The sequence below is a fragment of the Mastigoproctus giganteus genome, chromosome 13 (genome assembly GCF_048544385.1).
Source record: "Mastigoproctus giganteus isolate SK-2022 chromosome 13, ASM4854438v1, whole genome shotgun sequence".
NCBI lineage: Eukaryota > Metazoa > Arthropoda > Arachnida > Uropygi > Thelyphonidae > Mastigoproctus > Mastigoproctus giganteus.
Window position 1 is genome coordinate 89,987,107 of NC_143587.1, and position 25,470 is coordinate 90,012,576.

Genomic DNA, 25,470 nt, shown 5'->3' on the forward strand with positions numbered 1-25,470 from the left:
GTCCATGATGCCGTTAAATATAGTTATACACAAGATGATCTTGGCGTTGAACTTAAATACCTCATGGAAAAATTCTTAGCCAGGAAGTATCCACTACAATTGATAAATAATACCATTGTCAAGGTTAATAACAGAATTAATAACCTGTGTCAACGTAACAATTGTCATGATGGCAAACTTAGAACCCAAGTCGTTCTCCCTTACCACAGGCAATTTGTGAAATGTCTCGGGCAAGTCTTTGCAAACACAAGTATTACCATAGTTTTTCCATCATATAATAAACTAGATTCGAAATTCAATTCGTGTAGAACAACACACAAATACACTACACAGGATTATAATAATATTATATATCTAATTCAATGCCAAACTGACTGTAATGCCTCTTATATTGGGAGCACCATGTCGGTATTTCCAAAATCTCTAATACGTGTGGGTATTATCATTTTAATAGTTTTAAGTCTAACCTATCCAGTACAGATTAACACAGTATACCCATTCCCACAATCATAATCCACTGATTGATTCAGCTATTACTATAATTAAACTTGAATCTAATTATAAAATTCTCCAAAATGAAACTTTAGTTATTCAATGGTTTCGTGGACACACGTCACTGAACGTGCTAAACACAAAACTCCCAATCAACCTCTCCCCTATTTGGGGCTTGGCACAAATAAAGTTCCCACGTGCTCTGAATTGCATCTCGGGTAATAGCTCTTCTTATTAATAATGTTTGCATTCCCCTTCTTACAAAGCTAATGGAAGACAAATATCAAAAGTTGCTCGTGCACAACTATTGGCTTTTTATTAATAATTAATCTATTTAAGGTTATCCCCACCTTTATGGTTTTTAATAGACAACCGTAGAATAGAATGTACATTTCATGTTTAATTTTTAAATTTAAATTGAACCATGACTTCAGTAATGATTTAGTACGAGTAAGTCTCTCACTCTTATTAACTATGTGTCTTCTATAACTCATCACATTCAAGCAGATTCATTAAGGGGCGAGTGCTGGAAATTAAGAAGTGCTACTTTAATATACTTAGTTATTATAACACAGCACATAAGGAGTCCTTAAACTTACAGTTAATTAAAAGAGATAAAAGAAAAGAAAGGAGAAAAAAAAAGAAAAAAAGAGAGTAGATGAAAGTACTTACTAACACCCGAGAAGTAAAAGCACTGTTTATAGAAATAGCATTTACAAGCAATTCAGCTGCATTTTCTGGTAAGCTATCATATTTGGGTATACTCTTGAAATGAGTTCCTAGTATCATATAAAATAATAAACTGGGTTAAAAGTGGTTCAATATGATCAAAATAATAATCTGATGAAAAATTTTAAAAAATAAATATATATTTTTGGCAAACTAAGTTATCAATAATGAAAAACTGTTTCTTTTATTCTTTACATATTAACTGAGCTGTTTGTTAGTAGGATTGCTTTTCTTTAAAAACGGAAAAAAAAAATTAGAAAATATATCTTCCTTTCAAAAGCGAGTAATTTTTACTGATTGCCTTGAATTTCCTGCAAGCCTTTAATATAACAATAAGATAACAAAAAGAGCACAATGACTGGTATATTTATTTCAAAATTATTCCGTGAGAGAAATATTTTCTTATCTGAAAAAAGAGTTTATAAATTTGATACATAAACATGTAAGGCTAATGGCAAGAAATGACTGAACCAGCAGAAGAAAAATTCTTCATTTAATTCAGAAAAACAGAATATTAGCAATAGCACTTTAGTTGTTACACAAGTTATTTCTTTAAAAGTTATTCATATGAAATATATACAGAAATAATTGGTAATTTTGGAAAAGTTTATTTTGTTACTTTATATTGTTAATTTAGGGACTCTATACTCACTACAATAATATTTGGATAAGGTTTATCAGATGCTACAATCTGAGAGAGTTATTGTGGGTACCGGTACAAATGCTAATTCACCATTATGGGGTGGTGAAAATTCTGATGATCAAGGCAAGGAACTAGAGTTATTTTTATCTGCCTCAGGTTGGCCAGTTGAGTGCACAAGAACAGGTTGCTACCTACTATTCTATTACCATATGCACAAAATCATTATTGCATTTGATAAGAAATTAATGTTGCCATGATGGCTGGTACAATGACAACCACTGCTGAGTTGAGAAAATACTTCAAATGAAGCACATAAAACTGGTAGGTAAGAAATTTCATACACCTCATTTTGAAAAATGTATGGTATCAAAATGTTTTTCAGACACTCAAAAGTGACATATTTGAAACCATACTTAATTCTCAAAATGTTATCTAGACTGATTGGAACACTTTTAATGCTATTGTAAAGACAGAAAGGATCCAGAAACTTTTATAGCAGGCTTTACTGAGTTCTAAGCGTTGAAAAAAATAATTTTCAAGGTCATTTTCCCTAGTAGAACCATGATTTGACTGTGTTAAGAACCAAAGTGAGAAAAGTTAGAAGGAAATTGCAGAAAAGTAAGAGGTTGGCACTAGGAGAATGAGAAAGGAGAGTCTTATAGTAATTTCTGGAAATTACATAGCAATATAATGAAAAGATTGAAAGTGATCAAAAGTGGTTCTTGCACAGCTACCATTGGTACATGCAGCAGCCTGGAAAGCAAGGTGTGTTGGCCTTCAAGCCCAACCGTGGATCATCATGAAACAAATAAACACGAGCTGTGTTAGGGTAATTAAGAGTAAGAACTACCTAGAAACCTTCCGTCTGATCAACGATCACCAGTATGAATTCCATCAGTGTTGATCCACTGGTGATAATCTGGCTTGTGTTACACATTTATGGACAAATTAAATAGAAAAGTTTGGTGAAACACAAGCAGTTGCTCTTGATATCTCAAAGGCTTTCGATCGTGTTTGGTAGAAAGGTCTTCTAAAAGAGCTTCCATCTTATGGTTTTTCAACTGTTTTTTTTTGTAATTGGTTATCCAGTTTTCTCTCTGATCACCCATTGAGGGTGATGGTAGATGGCTCTCTGTCTTCTAACTTCGACATTAACGCTGGTGTCTCCCAAGGTTCAGTTCTCCCCCCCCCCACTTTTTTCCTCTTGTATATTAATGACCTTCTTCCATTGACTGGAAATCCCATCCATAGTTGTGCGATGATGGCACATTGCATTCCACTTTCCATTTTGAGAAACCTTGTCCTGCTCAATCAGCTTAAACTTCTCGAATATCCGCTATACAAAAGGCTATGAATGATATTGGAATGTAATCAAGTCATAAAGGAAGTTAGGCAAGCTTGTTGTTATTTGTTTTTTTTTAGGAGCATTAGCAACTAAGGCCATATTGCTCCGGGATATGCGGTGGTCATTCCCTGAATGACCTTTCCGCATCCTCCGTATTTGGTGGTGACGAGCTCGAACCCCAGTCTAATCAAGAAGCGTGTGCTACGCACTGCTGCTCCTTCCCACCTGGCTACGGAGGCGCCTGTTAGGCAAGCAAAGGCAGATTAGAAGTCTGGCAAAGAATTTAAAGAAAAACAGTAAAAATATCTATACTTATATTAACAGTAGAAGGAAGGGGTTGAATCATATTGGGCCACTAGATATCTATAGGTTAACTGTTGATGGCCCTGCTCAGGTTGCAGACAATCTGAATAGGTATTTTACATCAACATTCACACATGAGGATTCTTTAGGGAGGGGGATGCCAGAAGTATATCAAACTCTAATGAGAACTAAATGACATTGTGATAACTGAACGGAAAGTGGAGGAGAAATTGTTGAACATGGACATAAAAAAGGCAACTGGAGTGGATGGAAGCTATACAATTATATTAAGGGAGGCAGCAAAGGAAATAAGCAAACCTATAGTAATATTATGAGAGTATCCTTGGATTCAGAGGAATTTCCTATGGACCGGAAATGTTGATTGTATCCCCAATTCATAAAGGGGATCAAAAGGCAATATGAGTAATTACAGACATGTTAGCTTAATATCTGTTCCAGGGAAAATAAAGGAATCAGTGGTTAAAGAAATAATGCAGTACCATCTGCACAGCCATAACAGCATGGGTTTATTAAGAGGTGGTTTTGTGTCACCAATCTGGCAGGTTACTATGATGCAGTGACCAGGTACGTACCTGGTCACTGCATCATAGTAACCTGCAAAAAACATTGCAAAAAATAATTTTGACATCATATACTTGGATTTCAGGAAGACTTTTGATACTGGTCCACATAAAAGACTGCTGTTTAAACTGGGGCAATGTGGCATGAAAGGGCAAGTTACTGCTATGGATAAAGGTATGGTTAAGTGGAAGAAGCCAGAGAGTAGTTATCAATGGGCATTGCTCTTCATGGAATAATGATATCATCAGGTTTAATATCAAAGTTTGCACATGATACAAAGGCTGGCAGGGGGAGGGGATAATGACAATAATTAGGGTGAGCTACTGCAACAAGATCTAGGAAAATTGGGTCGATGGGCTGAGGAATGGCAGTTGAAGTTTAACATTGACAAATGCAAGTCACCACATATGTGTAGCAGCCACCACGGAGTAACTTATCAACTGTGTGGTACTACACTCAGGGTAGTAGTTGTTATTTGGTTTTTAGGAGCATTAGCAACTAAGCCCATATTGCTCTGGGGATATGCAGTGGTCATTCCCTGACCTTTCCGCATCCTCCGTATTTGGTGGTCACGGGCTCAAACCCCGGTCTAATCAAGAAGCATGTGCTACGCACTGCTGCTCCTGCCCACCTGGCTACGGAGGCGCCACTCAGGGTAGCATTGAATGAAAAAGACCTGGGGTTAATTAAGCAGTCAGATATGAAATTCTCTGAGCAGTGCAGACATGCTAGGACAGCTCATGGTGTTTTGTCAACGATATACAGAAACTTTGCTAGCAGGGATAAGGAGGTGATTATCCCTTTGTATAAGGCCATGGTTAAGTCGCAACTTGAGTACTGTATACAGGTCTGGAGGCTTCATTTTAAGAAGGATGTAGATCTGCTGGAACAGGTGCAGAAAAGGGGAACCAGACTAGCGAAGGGAAACAAAGGGTACTCTTACCTAGAAAAGGCTTCAGTTCTGCAAATTACAGAACGCACCTGCGGTGAGTTCTGATTGAAGTGTTTAGAGCTTTGAATGGATTAAGTAAGCTGAATGTTAATGGCATTCTTCCACTTGCTGAGACTATGCATATGAGGAGACATAAATTCAAGTTGAGGAAGGATTTTTGCAGGATAGATGTGCACAAGCTTGCCTTCAGCCATCACAAAAACTGAATATCACAAAAACTGAAAAGTTATTGTGATATTAGTTATACTGTCCTTTCTCATGGTGTTGAAAAGTTACTGTATGTTTTTGTTGACTGAATTTCCCATTGGCCAGTATGATCAGAAGCAGAGAGGTGGGTGATTATTGGAACAGGCTTCCACCTGTGTTGTGGAAGTGGATGAGTTGAATAAATTGAAAGAAGAACCAGACAAATTATTGGAATGTTCAGTTGGGTGAAATGTGTGCGTAGTTTTTTTTAAATTTTTTTTTTTTTTTTGGCTGATGCTATATAAGCTTGCTTTCTGGCATCCTTTGCCATTACTACTACTAGTAGATCTAAGAAAGAGTCTTAGAGAAATTATGTTAGGACACAGAAAAAATATCAATCCTTGGAATATGATTTAAAAGTTAAAAACTGAAAAGTTTTTGTGATATTAGTTATACTGTCCTTTCTCATGGTGTTGAAAAGTTACTGTATGTTTTTGTTGACTGAATTTCCCATTGGCCAGTATGATCAGAAGCAGAGGTAGATTGAGTTGGAAAATGAGAATTATTTCTCTTATGAGAGCAAGCCTCCTCCTCTCTCCTTAAGTAAGTTAGGCTTAAATATTGCCAAAAAAAAAAAAAAAAGTAAAGGATAAAAAGTTTCCAGGAATGGACTTTCTAGAGGAGATTTTATTAAATGTTTTTATGAATAACATACTCTAGATTTGTATAATTCTTCTTTAGGCAGGTTCTCTTGATTTGTGCAAACCTGCCTTTTGAAGTTAAATTTTAAAGGCCCTGAGCATTCTGTGAGTGAGCCATGGTTATATGGACTATTGCTCTTTTTTAAATATTGTTAAAGATAAGGTTTGTAAGGAGATATCATGAAACACAAATAAAATTTAGTAGGCAATATGATTTGAATTCTCATTCTGTCCTCGTGGAATTTAAAGGTGCTTTTGATTCCTTATGGTGAGAAAGGAATCTTGAAATGATCACACTTGGAATACTTGTGTTCAAGTATAGAGACTGCACCTAAAAAAAGACAGAGCTTCTTGAAAGGATCCAAAGATGGATAACTAGCCTGATGAGATCGGCAAAAGAGTGTCCATATGAGGAAAGACTTCAAATATGTGGGTTGCACAGCTTGGAAACTAGGCACCTTAGAGGAGACTTGATTGAGGTGTTTAAGGCTCTGAGAAGCAAAAGTAAAATGAATGAGGATGAAATTTTCGCAGTTATAAATAATTATAGAACTAGGGGCCATAAATTCAAGTTATGGGGGGGGGGGAGTTTAAACTGGATTGCAGGAGGTTTTATTTTAGCCAGCAGGTTATAAATTACTGGAATAAGTTAGCTACATGGGTGGTAGAGGCTGACAGTTTGGAGGAAATTCAAAGGTCGGCTGGATAGTTACCTACAAGAGAAGGGAAAAGCATAGGTTGTCTATTTCCTTTTCTTCTGTTATTTATTAATTTTTTTTTTTTTTCGTATTATCCTACTTTTGTTTTTTTTTTTTTTGGCTGGTGCAGCATAAGCCTTAGGCTTATTGGCCATAATGTGCAAGGCTTCCTTGCACATTATGGCCATTACTAAATACTAATATTAATGTTTAAGATCTGCAATTTGTCTGCAATGGATCCACATCCTTCCTAAAATGATGTCTCCAGACCTGTATGCAGTATTCCAGATGTAGGCTAATCACTACCTAATTCCATAAAATAATTACTTCCTTATCACTGATGGAAAAATTCCTATAAAAATTTTTGTCATTAACAAAACCCAATGAATTGTCCTGGCAGCCTGTGTGCAGTGCTCAGAGAACTTCATATCTGAGTGCACAATTATTCCCAGGCAATTTTCATTCTCCACTACCCTGAAGTGATACCACAAAGTAGTATGTACATGCGGGATTATTGCTAGCATATGCTCCAGGTATTGTTGTAAGGGGGAGCATGACGACCAAGTTTTTGAGGGTTTTTTTTATTTTATTTTTTTATTTATGTAAACCCCAAACACGAGAGGTATTAGAACCTGTAGTACTTAGTACCGTGCTTGGGTTGGAGGTTGAGAAGATGAAAGAAGATCATGAAGAAAGGTTGTTCCAGAAAACGGCAGTTGAATGAATAAACGAGGAAGATGAAAAGTTGGTTCTGTGAGTTTGAAGTTGGACAGTAAATGGATGCTGGCTGGTGGCAGCACATGTCCGGACTGTTTTGAAAGAGAGAGCGGGAATTATAGAAGCCAATTCAGAAGAACAGTGCCCATGGAAGTATCTGTAGCAGAAACAGTACGTCTATGAGACAGCGAGTGGAGAGACTCTGTTAGAGTCTCTCCACTCGCTAATTAACCTAACTGCCCTCTTCTGAATGGAATCAAAAAGCCTGAGAGAGAGGTTTTGAGGGCACCACCCCAGATGTGGGAACAATATTCTATTGCAGGGCGGATTTGCGATTTATACAGAGTGAGCAGCTGTTTGGAAGAAAAGTAATGCGGAGAGCGAAAGCGAAAACCAAGTTTTTTAGATGCAATCTAAAAAACTTGGTTTTCTTCTAATCTCGCTTGGCACAAGCGAGATTAGAAGTAAGGGTAATCCCCAAAAGAGATATATCATTTTGCCTAGAAATCGGAATGTCACTAAAGATTACCTTAGGAGCAGAAGAATCCTTTTTGCGAGATATAAGACAAAACTGAGTTTTAGAAGGATTGAAATCAACTAAGTTGTCTTTGCCCCACTGGAGAATTACCTGAAGATAGGCATTTAAGGAATAGGTAGCAGATTTTCGAGAAGCTGAAGCTGATTGTGAAGGGCAAGGTTTCTCAAAATGGAAAGTAGAATGCAATGTGCTATCATCGGCAAAACTATGGATAGATTTCCAGTCAATGGAAGAAGGTCATTAATATACAAGAGGAAAAGAGTGGGAGACACTGGGATTAGTGGAGAAGTTAGAAGACAGAGAACCATTTACAATCACCCTCAGTGAGCGATCAGAGAGAAAACTGAATAACCAATCACAAAAAACAGTTGGCAAACTATAAGATGGAAGCTTGTTTAGAACACCTTTATGCCAAACACGATCAAAAGCCTTTGAGATGTCAAGAGCAACTACTTGTGTTTCACCAAACCTTTGTATTGAATTAGTCCATAAATGGGTAACATAAGCCAAAATATCACCAGGGGATCGACACTGACGAAATCCATACTGGCGATCGTTGATCAGATGGAAGGTTTCTAGGTAGTTTAAGAGTTGGCGGTTAATTGATTTCTCCATTACTTTAGAAAGAGTAGAAGTAATTGCAATGGGACGATAATTGGACGGGAGGGATTTGTCACCCTTTTTAGGAACTGGCTGAATATGAGCAAATTTCCTAGCAGAAGGAAAAACACCATTGGAATAAGAAAGTGAAAAAAGGCGGCAAAGAATAGGAGTAAGTTCAGGAGCACAGGTTTTGAGAAAACAAGTGGAGAAATACCATCGGGACCTGGAGCTTTCTTAGCATCAAGATTCACCAAAATCCTATTGACATCCTTTTGACCGAAGCCCACACGAGGCATTGAATGGAGCGTGTTGGGAATGGTGGGAGGTGTTTTACCAGGAGCATAAATACATTAGTTGGAAGAAAAATGGGATTTTAGCAGGTCAGCTTTATCCTTGGCTGAAGTGGCAACAGAACCATCTGGTTTGGACAGAGGTGGGAGCAGAGATGGGCAAAAGTTTAGGCCAACAGCTTTGGCAAGAGACCAGAATGCTCAGCTACCTTCAGGCAAGAAGCAAGTTTTCTACTCTCAGCCTGTTCAAACTGTAGTTTGGACTGATTAATAACAGCTTTACAATTGTTGTGAGCTTTTGTGTAGGCGGAAAATGAAACTGAAGAATTAGAAACAAGCCAATTACGATACGCAACGTTCTTCTCTTGAACAGACTTCACATTTATTGGAAAACCAAGGTTTAGATAAAGGACGAGATTTTAAAGTGGAGTGTCTGATAAAGGATTCCATTCCTTCAAGAATAATTTCACTGACACGATCTGAGCAAACGTTGACATCAGAAGTTTTGAAACAGTAATCAGACCAAGGAAAAGAAATCTCACAGGTCATCCCATTTTGCATTCTTGTAATGCCAAACAACACGAGGTTGGGAATAGCCACGAGATAAGGCTCCACTAGAGAAGAGACAGTCACAAAGTTGTGATCTGAAGCGGTTAAAGGACCTCTAACTTCAACCGTGTACTTAGAAAGGTTGTTTTTGAGAAAAAGATCAAGCGTGTTGGCTGTATGATTAGGATTGTCCGGTATTCTTGTAAGTAAATGAACAATCTGTGCAAGGTCATTAGTAATTGCAAAAGCCTCAGCATCTTGACCAGCTGAGTCGGTGTGACTAGAAAATGGAAGTCAGCTGGAGTTGTGAGCATTAAAATCACCAAGGAAAATTACCTCACTGTTGGGAAAGTTGGACTAGAGAAAGTCAAGTTGCAAAGAGAGGAAGTCAAAGAGCTCCAAGTGATTAGTGGAGTTGGGAGAACGGTAGAGACAACAGATGAATTTGACACAATGAGGTAGAGAGATTTTAAGCCAGAGAAGATCAAAGAGAGGAGATTCCAAATTGTCAAGCCTCTGACAGGGAATATCAGAACAGACATATGCACAAGTACCACCTATGAGGTGAAAGGAATCATACAGCGAATAATTTGGGCATCTGAGATAAGCATTAGTTGAATCATCCGATAACTGAGATTCTGTCAGAAAAAGTATATTGGGTTTGGCAGACTGCAAGTGGAAAAGGACAACGTTGAGATTAGAATTGAGACCACGTATATTTGTGAAATGAATTAGGAAGTGCTTGGGAAGTTTAGATCTTTTCGCAGATAAGCTTGCTCAATTAGTTTGACAATTCATTGTGTATTCAATAGTAAGGAAAAGTGGGGGGGGACATGCTGTATGAAGTAATGAAATTTTTGTATATGGTGTACACACGGTAAGAATATACCCAGATCCTTGACATAACGTGGCCTCGACAATGCTCCCCACATACACACTTCTCGGACTCCCTCCAGTCACTATCTGGCAGAGTAGAGGTAGCAAGATTATACACTAGCTGATCCAGAATCCTCCTAGAGAGTTACCAATAGGTTAGGTCCGGTGTACTAACTAGCGGCCGGCCTGCGAACACCGTTTCAGAGCTGTACCCTCGAAATGTAAGGAATATTGGATCTCGCCATGATGTTCATCATAACCTTAAAAGTCATCAATCATACTGCATGATGGAAGAGATAAGGAAGGGTTGACCGGAACTTAGCTCTAGAGACTAAACATGGGTTCCACCATTTCAAGCCTCCAATAAGCAAAGTGGTGGTATTGCACTGGTTGATGAGAGTCATCTACCACCTAGTACTGCCTGGTAACATAGAGGGGCGGCATTCCTCCATGTGGTGTGGGCGCCACACCTTGACCCCTGCTTACGTTGGTTCACACCTGGGTGGTCACCCACCATGTACTTGTGCATGGAGGTTATAGCCGGGATTACTAACAGTCCCACCATCGTGAAAGTGCAAGCAGAGAATTTGGCTGTCACAGACCGTCCGAACTTCGCCGAAATTGGGTCCACTTGACTTGAGTGTCACCCGAATATCAGTTCCATCAGCGTTATAGACTCACAGGTAGCATGTACAGCTTGTCCGGCCTATCTGAGAGAATGTCTGTGACAACCTCAAGGACCAAGGTTCTACATATCTATGTGAATTTTTGTATTTGAAACAAACAAAGACGAAGAATTGCTGTGCTCTTACGGACGTGCATACAGAAGATTCTTTACCGTTGGCCTTACACAGTATATCCCCGATTTTGAAAGCTTGGCAGTTGACACGAAGACACAAACTTCGCATAAATTAAAATTTTAAATACATATGAATTTAAAATAAGAATTCTGAATTGTATTGAATTTTAAAATTTATAAACAACAATTTTCAATATGTGTTGATTAACTTTTTCAACCTTGTACAGTGGAATTTTTGAGATGGTAGATTGCGGCACATTTTGAAAGAAAAAAGTAGATCGCATCACAAATTAAGTTGGGCACCCCTGAACTATAGTATTAGTTTTCATGTGGTATAACAGTGATTTTAGTATAATAATAACCATAATTGGCTATAATCAGCTGTTGCTCTGAGGTTATAACTTGTATTATCAGTAGCCCACTTGCTTTTATATGTATAGTTTATACAGTAAAAGCTTTGTCATTTGGCATTTAGATAACATAACAGCTATAGTTAACTAGCACATTTATATTTTTTAATTGGTGATCTCTGTTCTAATTACAAAACTATTCTAACTAGACCAAAGGATTACCAACTTCAATAATTTTCTTCATGATCCATAGAAAAAATAAAACTGGTCACAGTCCAGATCTGTTTTTTGTCACCAAAGTAATAAAACTTAAGTATATATTACAATAACATATTTTATTTTTTTTATTACAGAACACTTATTGTACAAGGAGGGCATAGCCTCATTCTGTACTTAGCAGAATGAAGCAAACTAAATTTGCCACTTAGTGCATTTATCTCATAATGTGGAGGCACTTTTCCACAAGCTGTTTTGGTATTAACCTACACTAAATAAAAAACACTGTTCCAATGGAAAAATATATTGCAATTTGCAAGTATTTAAAATGCATGACATATGATAACAAAGTACTTCTCCACTGTAGCAGTGGAATACCAAGGCAACTTGGGACGAACTGCCTCCACAATAAGAGTAACACACCTAGTTTGCTCATTACTACATCTTACAAATCAGCTACAATTAAGAAGCACCACGAAAGAACCCTAAAAAGGGGAAACATTCTACAGAACAAAGGATTGTTCTTCCAGCAACATCAACCCAGTTGACTGGGTCGACTAAGTTGCCAGATTTTCTAAGCAACCTCCAGCTCTACCTAACCTGCCACTCTTCAACCACTCTCATCCCAATGATAGTCTCGCTACGGTCCGAATTTCCAAGCAACAACTGATGTAGGCCATTCATACTCTCCCTCTCACAGCAACCACCGGTGAGGATGGCATTCCCCAGTTTATACTCCTCAACCTATATAACAGAAGTTCATTTCTTTCCGCCCCCCAGTGGAACAGGTACTCTATCCAGTCAGTTCCCAAGCACCAACAATCAACGCTCCCAAGCCAATATAGGCCCATTACTTGCGCCTCTGTATTACTAAAATTCTGGAGAAAGCACTGCTACCACCTGTCACCCCATCAAATTCTCTGTGACAGTCCTCAGCAAATACACTATGGGATATCAGGAAGGTCAACTATAACTAACCTTGCAACAACCACACTGCACATCTTAGAAGCCTTTGAACAAAGACAGGAAATGTCAGTTATATATCTTGACATCCATTCCGCATTTGATGCCATCTATATACCTAATCTCCTACGTCTCTTAGAAACTACTTCAATTTTCGCGGTGATGTTCTCTGGTTCCTAGAATCTCTCCTATCCAAGAGGGCCATTGTTTTAAAGATCGGAACAAAGACCTTCACACATCACATAACCGCCGGTGTGACTCGGGGGGGGTCCTGTCTGGCATTCTCTTTTCAGGATTCATGGTGCCGTTTGTGACCAACAAGTGCAACTGGATCACATATGCTGACGATGTCAAGTTGCTTACTAGGATATCGCCATCCAACTCGGCAGCCGAAACCACTCAGAAAATCAATAGCAAACTGCAGGACACGGCTGACTACCTCAATACTTTCAACCTCCAAATCAGTCCCCTAAAATTGGCACAAATAATTTGTTCAATAAAGGACAGCCTAACAACGTCGGAGCCTGTGCTTAACAGCTCCTCAGTTCCAAGTGTTCAAATGCACAAAGATCTGGAGGTCGTTTTTGACTCCAAACTATCTTTCAACGATCACAAACCTCATACAGTCGAGGCTGAATTCGCTACGCTGGGTCACCAAACAACAGCTGCTCCACACCACTGACCCACACCTGGTAAAAAGATACGGGCCTCGGCTGCCGAATCCAACATAAAAAGGATATTCTCTGCCGAATTCTGGCTTCTAAAATGGGCTAACACCAAACTCCACCTTCCCCCAGCTCTCAGATAAATGCAGTTAGCAGATGCCCTTCAACTATGCAGGCTCCGATGCTACATCGGAGAAAGAAGGCTGCTGTTCACCATTAAGATGGCCACCAGTAAAATTACAGAGCCGAACTTCTGGGATCACTGCACTTGGCGCATTCCTCCCCCTTATCTCCGGTCTTCAGCACAGCTGCTAGCAAACCATAACCAGCTAGTACTAACCAGCAGATTCCTGCCAAAGCAAATGCTGCCCTCACTGCAAGCCATCGACGGGAACCTCCAAGAAGTGGTCAACAATAAAAAATACAGGAAGGGAAGCCTCGTTGAACTGAAAATGTAACTGTGCTTTGTTGCCTTCCAATAATCTGATGTAACCTATATGTTTTTCTCATGTGTATCTCTTTTGTAAATATGTATTGTAAACCCCTGGCACCACCATGCTGTGATGGGATGAATTGTATGTATACCATGCTGCAATTAAAGATTCTATTCTATTACTTCAATTAATAATGTGTTATAGCTCTTGCAGCATGAGAAGTTCTAAATTTAGTTTAGAACTCTTACTTATTATTACAGAATGTGAAAGAAGTGCATTCATTATAACATATGACTGATTTTTTTTAAATGCCACTCTTCAAATTAAGGGAAAGTATAAAAATTTAAAAGTAAGATAATTACTTACTGCTTGGTGTTTCCTGTTATATAAAAAGTAATCTATTGTAATTTGGTCAACCCAGGTGGTTTGTTAAAATCGGACACCATAGTTATTTGCATTTTATCTCCTGAAGGCTAAACCCTCCAAGAAAATTGGCATAAAAAAAAAAAAAAAAAATCGACATTGGCTTCATGCAGCTGAAGGTGGATCCCTGAATAACGTCATGTGAAATGAAAAAATACAATTTAAGCTTAATAAAATCAGTTTTATTTTATTCGGTATTTTTATTTACAATCAACAATAAAGGTTTGTGGTAACTAAAGTAGGATACATAGTTGAAACAATTCAAACAATTAACATTGTGATTGAAGACCAAATCGATACATGACTGACCACGCGTAGTAGATTTTGTAGGATCTGATGTGAGTTTAAGATCGAATGTTGATTCCATGAAGTGGGGGAATGTAGCATTTTCAGGTTGATGTCAATGTTGAAATCATCCAATAAAATTATTGGGATCTTTTGAAAGTTGAATTTCCTTACAACTTTTGGTATGTCTCCAAACGTTGGCATATAAATTGCTAGATTGGATATTAAGAAAACTTTAATCTGCTCCAATGTTGAATTGGATGAGATGTAGAATGTTACAAGCAAACTCTTCTGTCCATTTATTTCAACTTCAGCTGCACAAATGTAGCCACAATTATCTGTACCAGTCATTTGCCGTAGCAAGTTTGCATCCATGGTAATGAGAATGTGGCATACACACTGTTGGTTCGACTTTATTATATATGGCAACACCACCAGATCGCACAGAAGGTCTTTTGAATTGTGTGATACGTTTGTACCCTCAAACATCGACATTTTTATCGTTTTCAAGCCAATTTCATTTAATGCCAAGATATTCGATTCCATGAGAATTGGATCGGTCACAATGTCTTTGCTATGAAGTTTCAAACTCTATGTCTTCAACAATACCATTCTGAAACTTGACGAAGCAACTTGATTCCAAAATTGTAATGCGGTTGTAGAGTATTTCCAAAATGGTTATTCAAATGTTTCAATACAGTTCAAAGATCTTGCATCTTAGGTGCGTTACAAGGATCTTGCATCTTAGGTGCGTTACAAGGATCTTGCATCTTAGGTGTGTTACATGAGCATGGTAGAATGTAAAGTCATCTCTCTGATTTCTGATGTACAGGCCATCAATGCTTCTAACTCTCGACAATGCAATGTATACCAGTTGCTGTTCGAGACTCTTATTGTAATTGAATATGATTTCTTTGAAAGTTCCACCCTGAGATTTATGAACCATCATGGCACAAGCTTCAACCAAAGGAAATTGGATTCTTTTGCATTTCAGCATTTTGCTTTTGAAAGTTACTGTGGCAGAACGTCTTGTATTCGGAGTCCAGCCAGATTTTAATATGCCACGATGAGACAATATGTGCAGGCGAGACTTGAGACGACTCTTAGTTCCAACATTCTTGCTTTCGAAATGTAACCACAATCTTTTGATTTCTGTTTCTTCCATCTCAATGTGCTGTAAAGTTCCGATCGCTTCACTGACCAAACCAACTTCAACATTGATGTTTGTAGTGATCGTGTAAGGTTTTCCAGTTGACAGATGCAATACGCATGGCAAACCTCTGGTCTCTGCTATGCTCATTTGATATTTTGTTCACATATTAGTCAACTGTTCATGACTCTTGAAACTGGTGAAGTGATTGTCGGCTGTACAATCAATGGTGGTGTTTCCTTCCAAAACTTGAGCGTTATATTGAACATCGTTGTTACGATGAAACAAGCAAACAGAATTTGGTACTTGTTCCATGACAAAGTAGTTATTTTAATGAGTTGTTCAACTCTCGAAAACTAAAAAGCTGATTTCAGATCTAGTTATACAGTAAACCCCCGCTATTCGCGGGGCTTGCGTTCCTGAGAAATGTCGCGAATACTGAGTTATGGCTCCTATAGTAATAAAGGGGTTCCGTTCCAAAGTATGTAATATATAAGAAAAACTAGTCTAAAATTTTGTCTATGTATGTATTATATCTACCTTCATAATATGACTATGTACATAGACAGTTCATAGTGAAATGCAAGCATATGGCATCGAAATGAAAATAAAAAACAATTTAATATTAAATGTAATATTTATTAGAAATTTCAAACAAATCTTTCAAACCAGCGCCTTTGCTAGCTAAAAAACTTATCCCGCAAGTGCTATCACCAGTTTCTCTAAAGTGTTGATAAAGGAGTTTTGCTTTTTCACGAATGATGAGTGAACTTAATGGAATTTTATTTTGAGTTCGGTCTTCTATCCACAGATTTAAAGCCTTTTCCATTTTTTCTAATTTAACATCACGAGTTACAGAGCAAATTTTTGAAGCAATTAGTGCGTTTTCACAGACACTACGACGGATTTTTTCTTCCAATTTTTTGATTGATTGTACCGTTGACCCATTGATTTTATAATGTTTTGCCACTGAGGAGACACTTTCACCATTAGAAAATTTGTCTAATAACTCAATTTCATTCGCTAATGTCATCACCTTTTATCTTTTCACATTTCCCTTGTTATTCGTAGCCATATTTTTGAACGGGTTAGAAAGTTATGTTGTTTGTTATTTGGTTTTTAGGAGCATTAGCAACTAAGGCCATATTGCTCCGGGAAATGCGGTGGTCATTCCCTGACCATTCCTCATCCTCCATATTTGGTGGTGACGGGCTCGAACCCCGGTCTAATCAAGAAGCGTGTGCTACGCACTGCTGCGCCTTCCCACCTGGCTGCGGAGGCGCCAAGGGGGGGGGGTAGAAAGAACTTGTCCACAATAAAGTCACTTTCTTCCGTTAACACACTCGAAAAAGTCTGTTTTACACTGCAAAACGGTAGATTTATCACTTTTGTAAGCATATCAATTTATAAATTGATAAATTTATTCAATTTATAAACATATAAATTCAAAGCAAACGACGAAACCTTCCATGACAAGCGCATAACACATACTGAACAAGGATTAGCGAGAAACATCCACGCTCGCGATTTTGTCACTTCTCTCCCCCCACCCACTGAGCGCTGTTTTGACCGGGAAAGATAATTTTAACCACGCCCATGTTTTTTATGGTGGAAAATATTCACGGCGCTTTAAAATTCACATTTTTTTAGGTTTCATTTTATATTAAATCAGCAATCACGAATACAGATACCGCGAATAGCGGGGGTTTACTGTATATCCTTGTAGGATCGCCGCTAGGTGGCTGGTAGTACGAGTTGATAGTAAATTGTGCTCCCTAAAGTGATTTGAATTTAGTGATTAAATCTAGTTTGTTACTTGATCTGATGGATATCATCGTGTAGTGGACGCCAAAAGCTTTTCAACCATATGGGTTATGGAGGTACCGGACTTATAGCAGATAAGTAACTTTAAATTTTAATTTGTATATGAACGATCTTGCTAAAGCCGAAGCGAACTGCTGCCATTATCTGACCGGCTGAAGGTCGCTGCTGGGAAACGACGGATTAACATATATAAAGCTATTTAAAGGTCATGTTGCTTTTACTGCTTGCAGGCTACGCCTTGGTCGCATTATACTGCCTTCGGAAATAGTTTCCCACCCGCGACCACCTGTCTTTATCCCATTTCATTTCAGCGCGCTTGTCCGACTTAAACGCTATTGTTCTCCCTCAAACTCTACCAACTTGTACTTAGACTGCAGAATTGTCAACTGACTGCCCCACCCCAAAAATTCCCAGACTTCACTATGAGTGACGCAGATATCGAGGTTATTGACCGGCAGCGGTCTGACTATCCCATCCGCTCAAGAAATGAAGCGCCGGTTACAAATGAAGAGACAACCAAATCTTCGAAATTAAAACTAAAGAAGAGGTGTAGAAGAAAATATGCGACAGACTCCGAAGCAGCAAAGGAAAATCCAGACGACGGAGAAAACGAATCGACAAGTGATTCCGACCACGAGGTTAATAATACCTGAGCCTCTCCCCTTACTCAGAGTCCCCAACTATCAGGAACCCCTGTGGACCAAGTCATTGCTATTAGAGGGACACTTGATGAATATTTGGGCAAGAAATCTAACAGAGTCACTGCTGCTATCCGCACTGACATTCTCACCATCTTCAGCAAAATGGAGACGGTAATCCTAAATCTCCATATTGAACATGAACGACTACAATCCAAACTGGAAGTTCTTTCGCAGGAAAGGGGAAATAAAATGCAACAACGCCCCCCAACCTTTGCAGAGACTTTGAGAAATGGCGCGCCTGTTGCGCCTAACAAACCTGACATTTCCCAGACCAAGAGGACAAAACGAAAGCCAGAATCGCACATCGTTTTGATTAAACTGGTAGAGGATGCGCAGCTTGACACTAGTGAAGCCGTCAAAGAGACCCTGACAGCTAATCTAAAGGAGCAAATGAAGACTGTCAAGATTAGGAGTATCCGGAAGACCAGGCACCCAGGTGTGGTGATAGAAACAGACACCAGGGAGGAGGCACAAACTATCCTTAACAATGCCAATATGACCAAGTTTGGACTAAAGGCAGAAGTTCCCAAGAAAAAAGGGCCTTCAATCGTAGTGTTTAACGTAGATCAGGACATCACTCCTGAAGAACTTGCAGAAGATATTTACAGTAAAAACCTCAGCCTGCACTTACATGAAAACACAGAAGATGACGTCACTCCAAAATACAAGACTAAATCAAAAACTCACTCTAACGTAAACTGGGTAATCCATCTCTCTACTAGAGCATGGCAAATCCTAGGAACGCAGAGCCGCATTTTCATTGGTTGGGGAAGCCACAGATTTAAAGAACATATTCCTGTCCCCAAATGCTATAAATGTCTTCGCTTTGGCCACACTTCGCACACATGTAACCAGCGAGAGTCGACGTGTGGCCACTGTGCCCAAAAAGGGCATGGATACAGGGACTGCCCAGCAAAAGATCAACCACCAACCTGTGCCAACTGTAAGGTGGCCAAGGCGCCCCACGAGCACTCAATCAGGGATGGAAACTGTCCAGTATACTTAAAAGCTAAAAGTCTGTACCAAATAAGAATCAACTATGGATAGAGCCCCTTTAACCAATAACTACAAAGAAATAAGAATTGTCCAACAAAATGCACAGAGAGCTAGGGGGGTAGCCGACCAGCTAAAAGTAAAAATAGAGGAAAATCAAATAGATGTGGTCCTACTTCAAGAACCCTATGTCCGGTCGGGAGTGGTTACAGGGTATCCTGCAACATACAAAACAGTTTATTGCACAACAGAGAACCCTTGGGCTGCAATAATAGTCAGAAATCCAGATATCACTACCACCAAGATAACGCCACTCTGTACTGCAAACAGTGCCTGCGCACAAATTATAACTCCGCTGGGCCCGCTCTTCTTGTTGTCCTTATATACCCATCCTGGAGAAGATATTGCCCCAGCAATCTCAACTATCCAGACAGCTCTCCAACTTCTTTCAGGGGGGAGGCGGTTGCTAATAGCCATGGACGCAAACTGCCGATCTGTGCTTTGGCACAGTCACACACCTGACAGGTTTGCTCATAGGAATGGTGCACAACTTGAAGATTTCTTCCTCACAACAGGACTTCAAGTTATAAACCGCCCTGGTCATCTCCACACCTACAGCGGCCCCCTCTGGGAAAGCAACATTGACGTTACAGCGGCGACTCTAGATATTGCTGGCAAGCTCGCCAGATGGACTGTTCAAGAATCCTGGACTACGTCGGACCACAGAGCAATTTCATTCTCCCTGGTTCGCTCTCTGGAACGTACCCCTCCAGTCCCCAGAGATGTGATACGTTATAACGTCAAGAAGGCTGACTGGGAGCGCTTTCGAACTGAACTGTCAACGAGACTCCCTGAAGATATTCCACTCTTTGACACACAAACTCCGGATGACTGTGTAAAAAGCATTACCGCTACTATCAGAAGCGTCTGCGACCTTTCCATCCCACGCAGAAGGCCCTACAGGTATGCTGTCCCTTGGTGGAACCACCAGCTAGACGATCTAAGAAGAAGGGTCCACCATGCTAGGAAAATGTTCCAGCGGGCAAGGGCGACGATGTCCTCCCAAGAGATTACGGCAGCCAGGGAAGCTTACCGCACAGTCAGAAATGAATATACTAAAGAAATTCGCAAAAACAAAAAGCAATCGTGGCAAACTCTCGTGTCTATCTCCGGAAATGATAACCCCTGGGGCATAGTTTTCAAAATTGTAACTAATAAATTACCACGTGGTGAGGTGCTTGATACAACACTGAAAATAGACGGTACTTCCACCTATACCTGGGAGGACACTATAAATAACATTCTTGATACCATTTACCCTGTTGAAGAGGCACCCTTGACGCAACAGCAACAAGAAATTATCAACCAGAATTTAAAATACCACACAGCAACGGTGGAGCCCCCGTTCACCGGCTTTGAGATGGACCTGGCAATTAACAAGATGAAAGATGGAAAAACACCAGGTGCAGACCTGCTGGAAGTAGAAGTTCTCAAAAAGTTCGCTGAGGCCTGCCCAGCTATACTTCTAAGCCTACAGAATAAGTGCCTGGCAGAGGGCACCTTCCCAGCTTCATGGAAGACTGCAACCTTAAAACTAATTCTGAAAAACTCGAACAAGTCACCACAGAACCCAGCCTCATATCGCCTGATTGCCTTACTCTCCGTGATGGCCAAACTACTGGAGCGTCTACTCTTGTTTCGACTTTCTGCCTGCTACGAGGAACACCAACTCCCCTCAAAAAAACAATATGGCTTTAAAAAAGGCTGCAGCACTGAAGACGCTATCAACAATCTAATCACCCAAGCAATGCACTCAGCTTTCAAGTACTCTCTTGCTATATTGGTGGACTTTGCTGGAGCTTTCGACCGCCTGTGGTGGCCCAGCGTTCTTCAGAGACTTCGGCACTCAAATGTTTCTAAAAATCTATATAACAGTTTGAAGTCTTATCTAACCAACAGAAAAGTACGAGTTACTAACAAATATCAGACAGTTACCAGATTCATCCACCGGGGATGTCCGCAGGGCTCTGTGCTTGGCCCGTTCCTCTGGTCTATTGTCTTGGACGAGTTCCTGGGCTTGGACCTTGGGGGGGGGGGGGGGGGGCTGAGCCCTTGGCCTTTGCGGACGACCTTGTCCTGTTAGTGCGTGCGGACACTAGGTCGTCCTTGGAAATTATTGCAAATGCGGTGCTTGTGAAGCTCCACAACTGGGCAGCCTTGCACAACCTTACCATCTCGGCAGAAAAAACAAAATCCATTCTCCTCAAGGGCAGACTACAAATTAGAAGACCACCTACGATGAAATTAAACTTCACCCCCCATCCGACTGTACACAGAGGTTAAATACTTAGGTATTTACATTGACTCGGGTCTTACTTTCCATAACCACCTGAAATATCTAGCCACTAAAATCCGGAAGTATGCCGCCATGATCAGGAGGGTGAGCAGAACCGACTGGGGCCTGAAGCACAAAGCTCTGACCCTCATATACAAAGCAGTATATGTCCCGATTGTTTGCTATGGTGCCTCCACCTGGTATAGACAAGCTATACTAACAAAAAACAAACAGAAGCTGGATACAATTCAAAGATTCATGCTGCTATCAATTAGTAGGGCGTGCCGCACTGTTAGCACCCCTGCCTTGCAAGTTCTAACAGGTTGTCAGCCACTCTACCTAGAAGTAGTCAGGCGAGGCCTATATTACCACCTTAGGAAAGGAACACCAGCTGAAATAGTAAATCTCCAGCTGGATCTTGCAAATGACCCAAGATAGAGAAGAGGAGAATCACCCAACACCTACAAGCGATATGGCAACAGAGCTGGGAAACCACGCAGAAAGGAGACATCACGAGGCGATTCCTCCCAAATATAAACCATACTCACCCAGAGCCCCCTCCCTGGTTCTCACCTGGTCTGCACATGACGTTTATTATCACTGGACACGGCCCCTTCCGTCAGAAACTCACAGCTATGGGGATTGAAAGAGACCCGCAGTGCCATTGTGGAGAAGAGTCCTGGGGGCATCTCATGTATGAGTGCCCTGCCTATGACAACAGTAGAATCAAGTTTGCTACCGCAATTCAAAGGAATCCACGTAACCAAGAATCCTCGCTGCTGCTCGATGAAAACACATACAGGGCACTAACTGTGTATGCGCAGGAAATCTTCGCACTGAGGCTAGCCAAGATTGCTGAAATGAGAACAACATTGGATCATGCTGCCCAAGGCCTGAATCAGACTGGCGTGGGTTAGCTCCTTCTCCGCTAGAGGACACTGCCTTGACAACTTGCAAATCCTTTATGGGTAGGAACACTGCTGGTACCATTCTGGTGCGGGACTGCTGGCACTCATCGAGTGCGGGATACTGCTGCAAACCCCTTATAGGGTAGGATCAGCTGGCACCATTCTGGTGCGGGATTGGTGGCACTCTGGAGAACTTCTGAGTGCGGGATACAGAGTCCATTGGCCTCTGGTAATCATGCAGGGGCACCTGTCCCCTGCTACTTTAACTCCCACTCCCAGACCCCTATTTTCACCTCACAAAGAGCGGACTGCTCCTTAACTTCAGTCCGTCCTCCTTTCCCTCTTTCTGTTCCTTCTAACTTGTACTCCTGCTCTGTTTTTTCCCCCCCACTTTTTTTTTTTAATATATATATTTTTATTTATTTTTTTTTGTTTTATTTATTTATTTATTTATTATTTTATTTTTTTATTTATTATTTTTTTATTATTATTTTTTTTTTTTCACTTGACCTTTGTCAGGAAGCTTAGGCAACCCTGGCAAAGGACAGCCAGAGTATAATGGGCAGCCTGGCTCACCTCCCAGTGGTGGTGGCGGGCAACGTGGGGTCCCACTAGGGGCTCTGCGGCCAAGCAGCCAGAGACACAACAACAAAAAATAACACTATTCTGACAGAAACCAGACATTACACTTTTTCTGGCTTTTACAGAGATTCTGTACTTCTTCACAAAGTACCATGGTGCAGATGTGGGAAACCACAGGTGCTGCCTTTCACAAAACACTATGCCACTATGTATATCCTTGTAGAACTCTCAAAGGGCAACAATTTCGTTGCTCAATTGTACGCAACTTGTTGCATCACTGCACTTGTGTACAATTGAGTTTTCTTGGGCGCATGCATTGTACTTGTTGCATGCAGTGCTGCAACAAGTACAATGCATGCCAAAATCTACAGCCCAGCGCTCGAAGTTATATTGTGAAAGAAAGAAAGGGAAATTGGACAGAAATGTGAATCTAGATGAATCTCTTGCATTCTACCGCCAACTTTGGTGCTTGCTTTTTGATGAAACTTTCAGCATCATCACAACTTAACTAAATGAAACACAACTGCACTGCTCGACAAATGCAAAGTAACTGAATGAAGTAGTTACTTTAACGAGGAGTTCAACTCTCGGAAACTAAAAACTCGATTTGAAATCTAATTATATATCCTTGTAGAGCTCTCAAAGGGCGATAATTTTGTTGTTTACTGTTTTTGTCTAACATTTACAGTTTTAAAGATATTGCAAAAATACACTTTAAAATGCTTGAATTTTTCAACTCTCTCAACTTTGCATCGCTATTACTCGGGAACCATAAAAGCTACATCAAAACAATTTATAGATATAAAAACTATGTTTCCTACTGAACAATTCTGTGGTTTACTGTTTATGTCTTTCTATCATATTTTAGAAGTTACTGAGAATGAAAGTAACCAAGGCGCAACGGCAAATGACCAAAATGTGAACTTTTTAGGTTTTTTTTTCGAAAAAAATTATATTAAATATCGAAATTTCTAATTTTTTCTTGCATATTCGCCGACAGCATTATATACCTGACAAAATAAGTATAAATTGTTTATACTATTGTCCATTAGTTTCGGAGATATAACAGCGGTTACACATTTCACTTTTCATGACAGCCTGAGCGATGTAGCGTACCCCCCCCTGCATAGACATTATTCACGTCAAAAACACATCAATTTGATTAAGATATTAAGTAAATGCTTAGTTTGAATTGAGGCTATAATACTGCACAATAATTACAGTTTTTTTTAAAAAACAATATTAACTTTTTCTTCTTTCAATTTTTTCCTATGTAGACTTTTTTGTTTACACTGGTACATTCTCAAAATGTTATTTAATTTTACTATTGCTACATACTAGTTTTTCCTAGGTTGATGGAATGCTGGTATAACTAGAATGCCCTAATCAAAGCATGTGCTGGGATAACAATGCCTTTACTGTATAATAATAATTAGGCTTCTTATTACTAGAAAGACCAAACCAATACATGAACAAATTTGGTTAAATGCAAATACTGGAAAAACATTTTACTGCTGCTGTTGTTGTTTGTGGTTTTATGGTGCAAAAGCTGCTTCGGCTATATTGCGCCTGTTCAAGTTTTGTTATTTTCAGTTATGTTGTTACTGATGTTGGCATATTAGATATGGTTGATAAGGTTTATTATTATCAATCTGAGGTTGTAAAGAATTCGTTTACGTTTGATTTTTCTCCCATGAGTTCAACGCTTAATGGTTCATTTGCATGCAATTTGAAAGCTGATTGGCGAGCAACTTGGTAACATGGATATTCTACGATGACATGCTTCTTTGTTGGTATGGTCAGACAAAGTGGGCATTATAGAGGATCGTCTTTCATTAGGAGGTAGGAGTGTGTTAAATGTGTGTGACCGATGCAAAGTCAGGTGAGGATCATCTCTTCGTGTCGGTTTGACTGAAAGCTTAATTTCCAAGATTTTGCTGTTTCATTTGGAATTTGTTGTTAGTTTGAGATTTCTAGGTCTGTGTCCATATATTTTCAGAGGCCTTTCGAATGACATTTTTAGTCATTGTGTGGAATTTTATGTAGGTGAAAATTTTCATTTGACGGATGTTCTGCAGCTTCATCCGCACATTCATTACCCAGAATGTCCAGGAATCCAAGTGAATCTGACTCTTTGTTTTTTTTTTTTTTTTTTGTCCTAAAATGTGATAAGCAGTAATTATGAAAGGTAATGTAATTATGAAAGGGGATGAAGATTATGCAAAAGCATTTAATTGTGTTCAACTTGAGAAACTATGGGAAACGATGATTATTATGGGTTTCCCAATCCACATAATTCAGCTGATTAAGCTACTGTACCAGGAACAGGAAGGAACTGTGAGAAACATGGGAAACACAGACTTTTTTTACAATAGGTAACGGTATCAGGCAAGGCTGTATTTTGTCACCTCACCTCACCTCACCTTTTTAATCTTTATGCCGAAGATATCATGCGTGAAGCTTTGGAAGGTTTAGAGACTGACATAAAAATTGGATGACTGAAGAAAAACAATCATCGTTATGCAGATGATACTGTGCTAATTGGTAATTCTAAGGATCATTTTAAAGAAACTCTGAGGAGAGTATGTGAAGCAAGTAAGAAAAAAGGATTGTTTCTGAATGTGTGTAAAACTAAAAT

General features: G+C 39.6%; 1 protein-coding gene across 9 annotated transcripts in view; it reads right to left on the minus strand.

The window, feature by feature from the left end:
• The window catches only part of PMCA (plasma membrane calcium-transporting ATPase 3), a 1,183,542-nt gene that overhangs the window by 632,745 nt on the left and 525,327 nt on the right, over window positions 1-25,470 (minus strand). For all 9 annotated transcript variants that reach the window (XM_090387939.1, XM_090387938.1, XM_090387937.1 and 6 more), the window contains one exon: window positions 1,165-1,271. In XM_090387939.1, coding sequence (XP_090244065.1) covers window positions 1,165-1,271 — 107 coding nt within the window. The remainder of the gene's footprint in view (window positions 1-1,164; window positions 1,272-25,470) is intronic.